This window comes from Alligator sinensis, unplaced genomic scaffold (genome assembly GCF_000455745.1).
Source record: "Alligator sinensis unplaced genomic scaffold, ASM45574v1 scaffold86_1, whole genome shotgun sequence".
NCBI lineage: Eukaryota > Metazoa > Chordata > Crocodylia > Alligatoridae > Alligator > Alligator sinensis.
This window is the reverse complement of record NW_005841971.1, coordinates 1,272,857-1,287,965: the sequence shown is the minus strand read 5'-3', so window position 1 is coordinate 1,287,965 and position 15,109 is coordinate 1,272,857. Positions and strand designations below refer to the sequence as shown.

The 15,109-nt window shown below is 42.6% G+C and overlaps 1 protein-coding gene across 8 annotated transcripts in view; it reads right to left on the bottom strand.

Moving 5' to 3' along the window:
• The window catches only part of BBS9 (Bardet-Biedl syndrome 9), a 473,863-nt gene that overhangs the window by 356,015 nt on the left and 102,739 nt on the right, over positions 1-15,109 (bottom strand). For all 8 annotated transcript variants that reach the window (XR_003093361.1, XR_003093362.1, XM_025200564.1 and 5 more), the window contains 2 exons: positions 6,762-6,835; positions 2,225-2,278 (listed from right to left, as the gene is read on the bottom strand). Coding sequence is in view for 6 of the 8 variants with exons in the window: in XM_025200564.1 (XP_025056349.1) it covers positions 2,225-2,278; positions 6,762-6,835 (128 nt within the window). In the remaining 2 variants the exon portion in view is untranslated. The remainder of the gene's footprint in view (positions 1-2,224; positions 2,279-6,761; positions 6,836-15,109) is intronic.

Genomic DNA, 15,109 nt, shown 5'->3' with positions numbered 1-15,109 from the left:
TCATTCTCCCCTTGTACTCGGCCTTAGTGAGGCCGCAGCTGGAGTACTGCGTCCAGTTTTGGGCTCCACAATTCAAAAAGGATGTGGAGAAGCTTGAGAGAGTCCAGAGAAGAGCCACGCGCATGATCAGAGGTCAGGGAAGCAGACCCTACGATGACAGGCTGAGAGCCCTGGGGCTCTTTAGCCTGGAAAAGCGCAGGCTCAGGGGTGATCTGATGGCCACCTATAAGTTTATCAGGGGTGACCACCAGTATCTGGGGGAACGTTTGTTCACCAGAGCGCCCCAAGGGATGACGACTAGGTCGAATGGTCATAAACTACTACAAGACCGTTTCAGGCTGGACATAAGGAAGAATTTCTTTACTGTCCGAGCCCCCAAGGTCTGGAACAGCCTGCCACCAGAGGTGGTTCAAACGCCTACATTGAACACCTTCAAGAGCAAACTGGATGCTTATCTTGCTGGGATCCTATGACCCCAGCTGACTTCCTGCCCTTTGGGCGGGGGGCTGGACTCGATGATCTTCCGAGGTCCCTTTCAGCCTTAATGTCTATGAAATCTATGAAATGTATACTTAAACAGAGTGCAGAAAGTACTTGGAGGAAAAAACATGCTTAAAAAGGTATTTCAACCTTAATTTCCAATATTTTCTTCCCATAGCTCTGGAAATGGAAAAAGGCCACATATTTAGATGTAGGACTGCAAATTAAACCTCATTTTACAGAATTACCTTTCTTAATGCTTTATATGCTTTGTACCATGGATTGAAGTTGTGTATTATTACAGCAAAACTACCAACGCTGTAAAATGAACAGAAAGCACTTCTTTCCACTTCATCATTTTCTCTCTTCATTGAATTAGGACAGCTTTTGAAAGATTCTACTATCTGAATTTGGATAAGCTGGTTAGACTCTCTGTTACTCATCTTAAATAGTTTTATTTCACAAATAGTCTTATTAAAGTTACCTCCTCATGAAGTCATAAGATGGTACTAAACAGGGGTAGGTTATCCAAATCTGGCTCATAACTTATTCACGGAAGTTTCTACACAGCTCATTCTGGCTAGAGCAATAATGGGCAAGGATACCAGTAGTTTAGGTCTTGGTTTTGCTTGGTTATAGCTTCATAGTTTCTAGGGTCAGAAGGGACCTGACTAGGTCATCAAGTCTGACCCCCTGCCCTGGGCAGAAACGAGTGCTGAGATCATAATACCCCAGCCAGATATTTCTCCAACCTTTTCTTGAAGACCCCCTTGGGAGCCCATTCTAGAGCCTGGCAGCCCTAACCATAAAGTAATGCCTCCTGATATCTAGCCTGAACCTGCTCTCAATCAATTTGTGGCCATTATTCCTTGTTATCCCAGGTGGTGCTGGGGGGAACAGAGCCTCACCTATTTTCCGCTGGTCCCCCCTGGTGAGTTTATAGATGGCCCCTCTCAGTCTTCTCTTGTGGAGGCTAAATAAATTCAGGCCCTTTAGTCTATCCTCGTAGGGCCTGGCCTGACCACCAAGTAAACATGGGCAGCAATCAGGCAGCTTGCAGCTGGCTGTTATCCCAATCAGGCAATGCTGCCAGATTGGCGAACAGGGCCCAGCTGTTATATATAAGGACTAGGCCCTGAACAAAAGGGCAGCAGCCTGCTGCCAGCCAGCCAGAGAACACCACCCAGCTGAAGCTGCTGCTGAACATCTCGGGTGTTAGACCACAGGACATTTGCAAGGCATGGGATATGATAAGGGGAGGCTGAAGTCGTGTACTTGGGCCCTTGTCACTAGGGCAGATAAATGGGCAGCCTCCTGCCTGATAAGCATCTAGTAATCATTACATCAAGGCATGGCAGGAAAGATAGGTGGGCGGTTAGCCCGTAGAGAAGTGAGCAGGCCTATGTTTGAGACCAGCCCCAGGATGCGCACGTTACAAACACCTACAATCAAATTCTCCAAAAATTACTTCTTTCCACTCTAATAGTTTTTACTTATCTTTTGGCTGTTTTATAAAACCCATCACACATGAAGTCACTTCATAAGTTTGGCAGAAAATTAAGGGGTGGGGAGGAGAAAAAGATCATCTCACATTAACAGAAGGAGACAAAATTGTAAAAATATATTGCATCTCAAGTTCTATTACTAATGTCCATGGCTATAGTCAAATAGACAGCAGGTGTGACAGGTTTGCTGAAACTGCTACTGTTTTGAGTATTATTACACTGTGAGAAAGGTACAATACCTTTACTGTAACTGAAGGAACCACCTCTGCTCTCACCTCACTGTCAATGGCTTGCTGTGAAGAAAGATGAAAACAGAACAAGTTCAATATTACACATGAATGATTGAACACAATGAATGCAATATTACTCTCCTACCATCAGCTAGGCAAATAGGGAATTAACTGTAAAGGACTTATCACTTCAATGACAAATTAAAATACACAAAATAGGTTTCTGGGCCCCCTCTTAAAAACAAAAATCTCCCTCTGAAACTGCCTGCAAAAGGATAGCAAAGGTCATGAATGTTGTGTGTTTATAAAGCTAATATACTTTGAAGTATATTTTAATATTTGAAACTGTTTTTCTTGGCACAGTTCTTTTTACTCTACGTTTCTTCGCATTTTGGAAACTCCTTGGGCTATTCAGTAAGGAAAGGTAACTTCCAAGATACTTATATACACAAATATTATATATATACACACACACACGTTAGTTTGTAATGTATAATCACTACATTCTATCATATAATCAAAATAAAATAGTGTAATGTAGGTCTTGAATTTCAAAAGTAAAAAATATAGCTACCTTTTTTTAAACAGAAATAAGCAACAGTAGCAAGAGATAACCATGTCCAAAGATAAAGTCATTTTGACCATTCAGTCTTTTTAAAATAAGTATATTCATACCAAACAGTTCTACATGGAATTCTCATTTTTGGTTCTAATGATCACACACACACCTTTATGCTTAAGCATTTCTTTTCAAGATCTACATAGCAACCCTTACAATACAACTTCACATGGTACAATATGTAAAGTAATCTAAAGCCCCTGGCAGACATTAATATAATCACTGGATTGGTATCTGAGGAATTTTGTGCCCAAACCCAAAAACTTCATGACTGCCTGGAAGCAGGAAGCCCAACTTCAGGAGCCTAGGGCTTCCCTGTGCCTTATGCTAATGATCAGTTTATTGCCAGGATTGGGGAGGAGGTACTCCCAGGGTCTGGGATACAGTAGCCCTGTGGTTCTGGCCCAATCCCCCTACACACACATATAACCCAGTATGCCAGCTCTTTTAAAAGGCTTATCCTCCACCTCTTGTAGTTTATCGTGTTTTTACTAAGTGACTGTAGTACACACCCCCAAGGAACTTTTCTATATAAGACATGGAAAAATACAGTTGCCACAAAGGCTACTCTCAGTATCATACCACTGATTCAAGACAACAGCTAATTTGGCAGACACATTTGCTCATGAATGAGGCAGCTCAGTTTACATCTGCAAACTTAAGTACCTCAGTGAAAGAACAAGAGATTGTTAGTGACCTAAGGTATTTTAGAGCTGCATCTAGGCAACACCAGGCAACCAGGGGTGCTGACAGATGTGCAGGCCCCCACTCTAACTCATGGTGCTTTACATAAAGTGCCGTGAGTTAGAATTTTTCCCCTCCCAGCCAGCCAAGGAGCGGTCCCTCTCCTGAGCCCTCCCCTCCTCCCCCCCCAGCTCCCATTCAGCACAGTGAGGGACCAACAAACTTACACAAACCCCGGGTGCATCTCTGGGAGCACCCTGATACTCCAGGGTTTTGTCACAAACAGTTATGACGAAGAATGTCAATATTTGTATTTCTAAACTTAAGAATTAAAAATGCAATTCCATTCACGTTTTGAACATCCAAAATAACCTGGTAAGCATAGTTTTGCAGACATGGGTAGCCAGAAATTACTAAACAGACATCTATCAAGGTACAATACTGTCCAAGCTCTGAGATGCAAATAGCCTAATTTTTAGAGGAATGCAATAACACTAGATACAAGAAATGTCAGTAGACTTGAAATGCAAGATCGATGCTTTACTTCAGCTTATTTGGAACTGTGTTACAGCACCAAAGAACCATTGATTATGAGAATGGCATAGTCCCACCAGGCCATCTTGCTAAACTTCTTGCCAAAGCAAGATCACTCCTCATGGAGGATCTCTGAATTGTTTGGGCAGCCTAGTTTTAAATGATCCATGTAATGAAGCTTCCACCGTTTCTCTTCACACTACTAACACAGTGCAATCATTTTTAGTAATAAAAATTTATTCCAGATAGGTTAAATTTTTCCTTTGCTTAGTTTCATTTCAAAGGACTACAGTCATCAAGATGAAACTTTACTTCTTTAAGTAACCCTTGTCAGAACCCATTGTTCATATGCCTATAGTATAGTGGAGGATTCCATAATTTGATACAGAAGGCAGTCTGTCAATCATTCTGTAAGTAGGTCATGTAATTAGGTCACGAGGGGAAAACTCCAGAGCCCAGTGACTATATATTAATGACCTAGAAAAAGTTCCCGCCAATTTGCAGCTTCTTTGCATGGTGCATTTATTTTGCATCTAAGAAATGCTCGGTGCAAAGAGTTCCCGCCATTTATATTCTAATTCGAGCCCCATTATTGGCTTGTGTGAAATTATGCACACGTGGCGGCTAGCGATTGGCTTGCTAGCCATATAAAAAGCTTGAGCAGTTTCCGCCCAAGTTGGAGAGCTCCACACACACCTCATGGAGAACTCTGAGTACACTGTGGAGCCTAGCAAACTCCACGCGTGTTTCAGAGCGAACTTAGCGGCCTGAACAACCACTAAGGACTCCCCGTCACCGACCCAAGGGGGCCTAGCACACCCCCACCCGAGACGTAAGACGACTGCCGGCCCGAACACCCCGAAAACCCCGACACATTTGCAGACCGACCAAACCAACTTTGTAATTTCTGCCCGACCCAAGTTTTACAACTGTAATCGAAGCAAGCTTCTGACCTGCACTGTACGAGCAGTGTAAGTAAACAATCTTTTGTTCAATCCAAACGCTTGAGTACCTGATTCCACTCCAAGCGTCACAAGTACCCGCCCGCCGACTAGGGCTCCTAAGGCCCCGAACCCCGCGCCGCGGCTCTCGGTGGCGACAACCCTATTTTACTAAAAATTATTAATCAAACATTCTGCAAATTATCGACATAACTGCACCATCTACCATAAGATCTGTGTTACACATTGCTAATATATAGCAATATGTCATGAATTTGAGGTTATTCTAAATTTTGAAGCATCCTATTCTGCATATAGAAAACAAGCCATATAAACAAATAGTGATGCCAACAAACAAAAAATGGTTCTTTTTATTCTCCTCGCCTGTTTTTAATTATAGAAAAAGGTGAATTTATGTTTGACTATAGTCTTCAATTGTTTTCCTTATATATGTGAAAAAGCAGCTAAAGAGTAGATCATGCCATTTTATTCAATATGAATCCATAAGCATGAGAGCAGACCCCATATAATTAGTTCTATTACCAATATATCCTGGTCACAATAAATACAATCAATTTTTTTCACAGAAATTATACTCCTCAAAGACTACCAATATGCATCTTACCTGTAAGTCTGCATAGAAATATATTCCTTCAAGCAATAAAGTATCCCAGAGCTACCAGTGTATGGTTTTGACTTCTATATTACACACTAGGGGTGTGCGTAGCGGGCATATTTGATTCAGATTGGGCCCAAATCAGGGGACAGTGATTCAATTTGCTGATTCAGATCGCTGTCCCAATTTGATTCAGCCAAATCCGAATCTGAAGGTTTGATTCTGATTCGGAGAATCAGCAATTCAGCCACAGACACAGCTTTAAATGTTTTTTCTTATATACCTCAGAGTACCAGGCGCAGCTTGAGAATGCTGAGATGAGGGGGCAGATGGAGCATCCCACAGGAGCACGGGAGGGCCTCCCGCATGCTCAGCGGGAGACCCAGAAGTGGACCAGTAGTACTTCCGGTCTACTTCCAGGTCCACTGCTGAGCATGCAGGGGACCCCCACACACCCCCAGGATTGGCAATCAGCCATGGGGGACACCAGGTGCTCCCCCAGACCCAGGAGGCACCGATTGCTGAGCTGGGGGGGTGGGGGGGGGCGGTCCCTGCACACTCCACGGTGGACTTGGATGTGGACTGGAAGTGCTTCTGGTCCACTTCTGGGTCCGCCATCAAGCGCAATGGGGACACCCTTGCACTCCCATGGGGAGCTCCATACACCCCACTATCTCAGTGTTCATGAGCCAACTGGTACCTTGAGGTATATAGAAAAAACATATAAAGCTGTGTCTACGCCCGAATCGTCCAATCGCTCTGAATTGAATTGGAGGCTTCTGATTCAATTTGGAGAGATTAATGGGTCTCCTGATTCGATTCGGAGATCCGGCCTCTGAATCAGGCCGAATTTCCTCTGAATCGAATCAGTGACTGAAGGTTCACACAGCCCGATCACACACACACACACACACACACGCACACACACACACACACACACACACACACACACACTACACCCCCCATCCCAGGAGCTAAACTTAAAGGTATACAAACTATTCCCCAAGTAAACTTCTCTTCTCAAACCATGTTGCAGTAGTTAAGTACACTAAAATAAAATGGTGTTACAGAGTAGAATATGAATAAGAACAACAGCTTCAGAAAAAGTACCATTTTCTACATTAAAACTCTCCTTTAAAATAATCTACCTACAGATATTGCATCCAGGTGAAATGAAACTTCTGCTGTGACTTTCAAATCATCATCCTCAGATTTGGGCAAAATATCTGCAAAGGAAAAAAAAAAAAAGCAATCAACCCTACTTTAAATGATTGAGTACATCTACAGTCCTAAAAAGATTTTCTATGGAGAATGGCGCACAGCTTGACCAAGATGCATTTCTGAGTTTAAACTGAGTGTCTCCAAACTGGTACCTGAAGAAAAAAAATGCATCAGCAAAAATGTAGACATCAACTCTGCCATAGATGAGCAATTCTACCAATCAATCCTATGCCAGTCCCAAGCCCAGATAAAGGAAGAGCATCCAGCTTTAAAAACCTCTCCCAAATCATCATAATGCAGATCCAACGAACAAATGTAGCTAGGGCATACCCCATAGGTGACATGCAGGATCAATGCCTGGATCTTCATCAATGACCTGGAAGACAGCATAAAGTGCACCCTCAGCAAGTTTGCTGATGACACCAAGCTGAGGGGAGTAGTAGATACGCTGGAGGGCAGGGCTAGAATTCAGAGTGACCTACACAAATTGGTGGATTGGGTCAAAAGAAATCTCATGAGGTTCAACAAGGACAAGTGCAAAGTCCTGCACTTAGGACAGAACAATCCCACACACAACTACAGGCAGGGGCCTGACTGGCTGGGCAGCAGCTCTGCAGAAAAGGACCTGAGGGCTGAAGACGAGTCAACAGTGTGCCCTTGATGCAAAGAAGGCTAACGACATACTGGGCTGCATTGGTAGGTGTGCAGCCAGCAGGTCAAGGGAAGTGATTATTCCCCTCTGATGAGGCCGCATCTGGAGTACTGTGGTTTAGTTTTGGGGCCCCCACTATGGAAAGGATGTGAACTAATTGGAGAGAGCCCAGCGGAAGGCAACAAAAGTGGCGAGGGGGCTGGTGGACACGACTTCTGAAGAGAAGCTGAGGAGACTGGGCTTATTTAGTTTGGAGAAGAGAAGACTGAGATGGGATTTAATAGCAACCTTCAACTACCTGAAGTGAGGCTCGAAAGAGGATGGAGTTAGACCTTTCTCAGTGGTGGCAGAGGAGAAACGATCTCAAGTTGCAGCAAGGGAAGTTTAGGTTAGATATTAGGAATAATATTCTCCAAAGAAAATAGTAAAACACTGGCACAGGTTACCCAGAGAAGTGATAGAATCTCCATCCTTAGAGGCTTTTAAGACCCAGCTAGACAATGCTTTGTCTGGGATTATCTAGCTGGGCCTGGTCCTACTTTGAGCAGGGGGTTAGACCAGATGACCTTCCAAGGTCCCTTCCAACCTTAATTTTCTAAGATTCTATGATTCTAAGAGGAAAACCAAAGATGAGATAGAAAGATACAGTGAAGAGGGACATGAAAGAGAAGGAGTTGGAAGAAGATAGGTAAAACCAAAGCTGGTAGATAGCCAGGATCCACAACAGCAACCCCGTTTAGATGGGACGAGCAAAGGAAGAAGCAGCAGTAAAAATGTAGACATCAGTAGTGACATCCCCTGCATAATGTTACCCATCTCCTATCAAGCAGAGCTCTGTGTACTATATAAACATAAAGATTACAAGAAATACAGGTTTGAAATGGAGATTAGAGTATCATTGTCTAAAGTGGATATAAAATTATTTGGATCATGTTCAATGAATAGTCCAATGATAGTCATTAGTACTCAAATTCTAGTTGGGAGGAGGTATCAAGTGGGGTTCCCCAGGGTATGGTATTTTTCAACATCTGCAATGATTTGAGCAGGGTTGGCAAGCCAGTCAATTGACCAGTCAAATATTGTCAATTGGCCAGTCAGCTGACTGCATATTTTTTGATCAAAGATTGTAGTAATTTTACAAAAAACCCTACTTTTTTTTTTTTACGTTTCCTTGACAGAAATATTATTTTTATTGTTTTTTGACACATTTCTCAATGAAAAAATTGTGCTCTTCCTGTGTATTATTTGGACCTGTTGGCAATTTTTAAAAATAATTTTTTACTGATATTTGACTGGTAAATTGACCAAGCTTTATTTGATCCATTTAAATAACCAAACCTAGATCTGAACAATGAGATTGTGTGCATGCTTAGCAAATTCCTGGATGCCAGCCATTCAGGTATAGCTACAAACATTCTGGAGGATAGGACTTGTATCCTGAATAACCTGGACAGACTGGAAAAATAGTCAGTGATCAACCAAATGAAAATCAACAAGGACCAGTGCAAAGTCCTGTACTTGGGACAGGTTATGGTACTGCTAGGCTACGGTACTGCAAAGGACCTAGAGATTACTACTGTGGACAAATTGAATATGAACCAACAGTATGCTCTTGAAATAAAAACTCAACCACATACCAGGTTATATTAACAGAAGTCTTGCTTGTAAAGCAAAGGAAGTGATTTTTCCACTACACTGAACACTGGTGATAGCCCACCTGGTGTACTGTGTCCAGTTCTGGGCCCCACACTTCAAGAAGGATGTAGAGAGATTGGGAAGAGTTCAGAAGAGGATGACAAAAATTATTAGAAGTCTGGGAAGCATGATTTATGAGGAAAAACCAAAAGAGATCGGGTTATTTAGTCTGGGGAAGAGAAGGCTGAAGGAGGATTTAATAACAGTCTTCAAATACCTGAAGGGTGATTATGAAGAAGATGGAGATGGCCCTTCTCTATGGCTGCAAGGGACAGGACTAGGAAGCTACAGCAGAGGAAATTTAGGTTGGAGATTAGGAAGGACTTTATGACTATGACAGTTGTCAAGCATTGGAGCAGGCTACCTAGAGAAACTGTGGAATCTCCATTCCTGGCAACTTTAAAGACAAGCTTAGACAGACATTTGGCTGAGATGGTTTAGCCTGGAATGATCCTGCTTTAAGCAGGGGGCCCTGACTAGATGACCTCCTGAGGTCCCTTTCAGCCCTACTTTCCTATGATACCATGAAGCCCAACAGTATTTCTCTGTGGGCATGCTGGAGTTTATGAACTACAAATTCTTAATTTAAAAAACAATATGCCAATATATTAAGAGGAGCGTGAAAATAAATGTATAAAAATTAACACACCACTAAGTTATTGAGTAGACATTAAATAAATGTTGTTATTATTTATCACATTTTGAAACAAAGAAAAAAAGTGTACCAGAAACTGCAACGGCAATGCTAGAAATCAAAATCACAGCCATTTACTTAAGCCTGGATCCCTTTACTAGGATCTTCTTACCCCATCTTATAGACAGAAATATTTCAGCCAGTGGCCCCAATGAAGGCTCATTGACAACAACTCTGAAAACGTAACACCTTGGGCATTTATACACCTTTTTTTTTCCAGCAACGCATCGGAGATCCGCCACTTTGGAGCAGACTTGACTAATCAAGTCAACTCCAGACACAAGCTGAAGCAAACTGCACTGTGCTGTGTGCAGTTGTACACGTGGCAAAATGTGTGTCAGCACACAAAAAGTGGCAATAGCAAACTTTTGAACCAAAGCACCTCCAAGTTTAGTTCAAAAGCGTGTCACCACCATTTTATCAGCGCTGACATGCATTTCCCCACTTATTTCTTTTCTTTTTCATTTTTGGATGAGTATGGAAGAGGTCATATGGGAGCCCTTTCCATTTACAAAATAAAAAATACAACATTTGGCAATTTCCCTAATCTTTTCCTACCTTTCCTACCAAAATTATTTAAGCTTGGTTGTGCAAGTGGTCACAAGACAAGAAAACTGTTCGTTCATTCCTTTAGCTGACTGACATGCTTCCTGGTGCCAATTATGCATGACAAAACTTGTCACCTTTGCATTAGAGACTGGACTTAGAGAGGGTCACACGATGTCAATGGAGCAGATGGCTGCCTGAAGCTAGACCTCCATGGGAGAAACAGCATAATCCACAAAAAACATTATTCCTGACCAACCTCTCCCCTCAACTCTGAAAAGGCATTTCTCCTATGTAAAAGGATTAATTTGAAAAGCTACTTCCCCAGAACATGCTCACTGGAGGATCCTCATTTGGAACAACACACAACGTCTGCTGAATCAAAGATGACTGCCACAGGGGAAAGAAAAACAGGCAAAGCATAGGACAAAGGAAAAAAAGCCCCTTTAACCAGAGAGGACTTAGGTGAGTTAATCTCAGAAAGGCATTTTAAAATCCTCTAGAGGCACAGTTTAATAAAATGAAGCAGAGAAACAAAACCGGGAGCAGGTTCACAGACCGGAAGATAAAGTAGAGGGAAACCTGCAATCAGCAGTTAAACTTAAAATAAAATTAAGATAATTGGGGGGAAAAAAGATAAGGAGCTTGCAGAGAAAACTATGATCACAGAATATAGTGAGAAAAGAAATAAGAATAAAAGAACTCTCAGAAGGTATGGAAAAGAGATACAGCAGAATAGTTAAAGCAGGCATTTAATTCCTTCCTGCAGCTTAAAAAGAGGCTGTAACAGTCCTTGTAGACCAAGCGCACACAGCTCGCTACACTCCCCACCTCTCCCAACCGCCCCCAGCAATTCAAATAAAACAAGTGACATACTACTACCCTGTTTTGAACAAAAGCAGCAGATTCTGAAGAACCTTAGAGATACTCCTAATCCTGCTCTGGGAGGATATAAAATACAAGGGCATTTTTACGTGTGGTGGGATGCAGCGCCAGGCACTTTTAATTAACAAGCCACACTAATTAAAAGCTCCTGCGCATCACATGCAAAAGTGTCACTGTGCATCCCCACACTGAAAAAATGACGGTGGGGCACCTTGAACTGAAGCTCATCAAATGCGTTTTATTTCAAAGCACACTGCTGTCATTCTGTCAGAGGCAAGACAGGTGGCAAAGCTGATTCATGTGACACACGAGGCTGCTTGAGCGTGTCAATTTCTGTGCTCCAGCAGACTCAATTAATTGAGTCTGTTCCGACATGCTGGATTTCCAGCACATCACAGCACACTCCGTGCACATGTGTAGGAGGTGGTATTTCAAGATTCATCACAGGCAACGTTAAGGAGAAGGAAGGAACTTCATGAAATTACAGCATCTCTCAGAGAAGTAAGTTAAAGATACATATGGGGTTTTTCTTTTAAATTTACCTTTGCACATCAAAAAGAGCAGTACATTATAAAAGAGAGAAAACAACTTTCAAATCCATGAGAAACTAAACTTAATGGAAAACACCCTGAAGTCTTAGCCTGAGACGAACACAGACAGCAAGAAACTAACATAATACTAAAAGGCCAACTTGTTAAGCCCAGGAGACAAAAAGATACCAAAGTACAAGGACAAAGAGACTGGAAGAAGTCACAAAACTAGGAATATTCCAAAGGATTTGAGTAGAACTCAATAAAAGCATGAGGGAGAAGAAAAGAAAAAAATGGAAAGCAGAATATCACAGGGCAGGAAATAAAATAAAACAGCAATGTTGGGAACAGAAATAAAGTAGGAAAATGGGGAAATAAAGATATATTCCAAGACTAAAAGCAGAAGGCAAAGGGGTGGGGAGGAGTATATAGTGTAACCTGGGAAGAGACTGGGGGAATCCTGAAATATGGCTCTGCAAAACTCCCTTCAGAAAGTAGAAACAAACTATACTATATTTTGTCTCACATAACCTGCATCTTTCCCCCAAAACCAGCTGGGCATAATTGGGGTGTGGTTTATACAGGAGGAAAAGGACTTCTTATGCATCCAGCGGTTTGGGGGCAGGGGAGACAAGACAATGGCAGCACTAATTATCACAGCTCTGGGAGCCACACAATTAAAGCTCTTTCTCTTCCCAAGTGCCCACTGCCACTGCCAAATACCTAGACCTGCACCCCAATACCTGGACCTGCACCTAGCCCCAACATGGTAGACTGGGCCCTGGTGTACAGCCTCCAGTCTCTGGCTCCCAGCCCTGGAGATCCAAGACCTCTGATACTTAATTATACTCCATGATAAGATTATTTTTTATTTTTGGGATCTTCCCAAAATAGGATTGTGTTTGTATATTGAGAAAATACAGTAATATAGTGGCGTAACTCCCCTAGGGTTGAAGTCAGGAAGTTCTCATGAAGGAGCTCACTAGTCAGGTGTGGAGGGATTGAATGCGTCTTTCCATCTAAGGGTGAATTCTCCACATTTTAGGAAAGGGATAAGGGTACAAAAATAATGATCACTTGGTGATCCAAATAGGAGGGAAATTGAACTAGGTAAATAATGGAGGGGAAGGGGGGAAGCTTTAGTAAATAAAGTTAATTTTAGAGCAATAATGCATTAAAGAAGCATAGAAACCAAAACAGCATTGTAGGTATATAAAGTAGATTAAATATAACCTAGATATGCTTTATTTTCTTATTTTCTTATAATGTAAAGAGTGAAGTCAGTTACCACTTTTATTTTATAATATATTATAACCCCCTCCCCCCCAACCATGTTTACTGGATTTTTAGATAAGGCTTTCCCCATATTTAACGTGGGAGAACGGCCACTTGTCTTAGAATTGAGTACAAGGGCAGGCATGGGGGAGAAAGAATGCAGGTACCTGCTGTGGTTTGGGCTTCAGTCACTACCCAGGATCCGGGCCATAACTGCAGCTTCTGTCCCGTCCGTCCGTCGTTTCCCACCCCCCCCAGCTGTCTCTGAACCCCACCATCTCCCCCCTACCACCACACAGTCTCTGCTCCCCTGCCTGCCCCACTCCTTTCCCCCCTCCCCTTACCCTTGCTCCATGCCAGCAGGCTCCACCCACACTACAGTCGAGCATGGACCTAGCCTGGTGCTGTAGCAGCAGTGCAGCCTACACGGCTGCTATGGGGGCTGGGCTAGGGCTAGGGCTGTGCTCAGTGCTCCAGACTAGAATAAAGACAGAGCATGCTGGCACAGATCAGGGCGGGGATGGGGGGGAACAGATGCTGGTAGGGAAGGGAAGAAGGGGGAGCAAAGGCAGAGGGGGAAGGTGGGGCTCAAGACTAGAGAGAGGCGCATACACAAGCAGGGAGCAAGCTGTTTGGCCTCCCCATATTACCTGCCCCCCACTGCTTGCACCCCTACAGTGGTGGGGAAGATGATTGAAAGACAATGCCCCCAGTAATTATATTCTACTTGTGAAAAATTATAACAAATTTATAAATTTTCAATTTATAGAATCTAATTATTACGGGGTCATCTTAGACTTGAGTAAATATGTGGGGGTATATATTTGCCAGCCAGCAAGCCAGTGTCTTGAGCCAGATTGTTTGAATATTATAATATATAAACATTACATTGATGATGATATAAGTTACTGTTGTATATTATTTCTTTTGTAAATATGCAATAAACCCAACCTCATGCAATTCCTGTGTGTTACTTCAGCATTGGAGCTTTGTTTCTATACTTGCCTAAATGAAAAATAAAGTATCAAAAACAAACAAACACAAAAACCTGGACTGAGACCACAAATTCAGAACATAATGGGCAGATGGAATCAACTTTCTATCATCACAGTGGGAGTGCTAATTTGAACTGGTTCCCTAGATGCAAAAGGCTCTCTCTATCACCTGAACCTTCCAAATGATTACCGTGTAACAATTAAGGAAATAACATGATAGTGAAAACATTTTTCATCAGCTTAAAATGTAAAACCTTTGAGTCAAAAATAAATAAAACACTTACATTTCAACAATTTAATGTTTCCAGCTGGACAAAAGGACAACACTTTCATGGAAAAAGCTGATCTACATTTTTAAATGATCTAATCCTACATACCTTCCATATGTAGATGTTGAATTTAAACTTGAAAAATCCTCTTTTTAAGGACACATGTCATTATAGATGTTAAGACCCTTAAGTCACAGAAAACCACAGACAGAAGTTTAATGGTTCAGTTTGGCTTAAAGATTGTATAACTAGCCAGGGGTAGGATCCAGAGGGGTTGCACTGCTGCGGATGCACCCCACTTTGATTCCTTCTTTACTCTCTCAGCAACTGCACTGAGGGAGCCTGACCTGCTGGAGGCTGGAGAAGCAAAACAGCAAAGAGAAGCCCCACAGAAGCCAGATGGGGAGATTAAAAGGGGCTGGGATACAGGTAAACTGTGCAGAGCCATAAGCCAGACTCCTCAAAGACAAGGCACTGCTGCTCCTGCTCCTCCCCTCCATGTGGCCCTGCCAACCCAGCGGCTGCCTTAGCAAACTACCTGCACTGAAGCCAGCAGAGAACGGGGGGTAGCTGGGCTCCTGTGCACATATTGCTCCAGGAAAAGTCCCATTCCCTCTTCCCCCTTCTCTTCCACCTGACCAGCACAGCTGCTATGATAAAGAAATGCATTTCTAGCACCAGTCAACAGGGAATGGATAAATGGTATGGAGCCCTAATTTGGGCTCCCAGGAGCTAGGG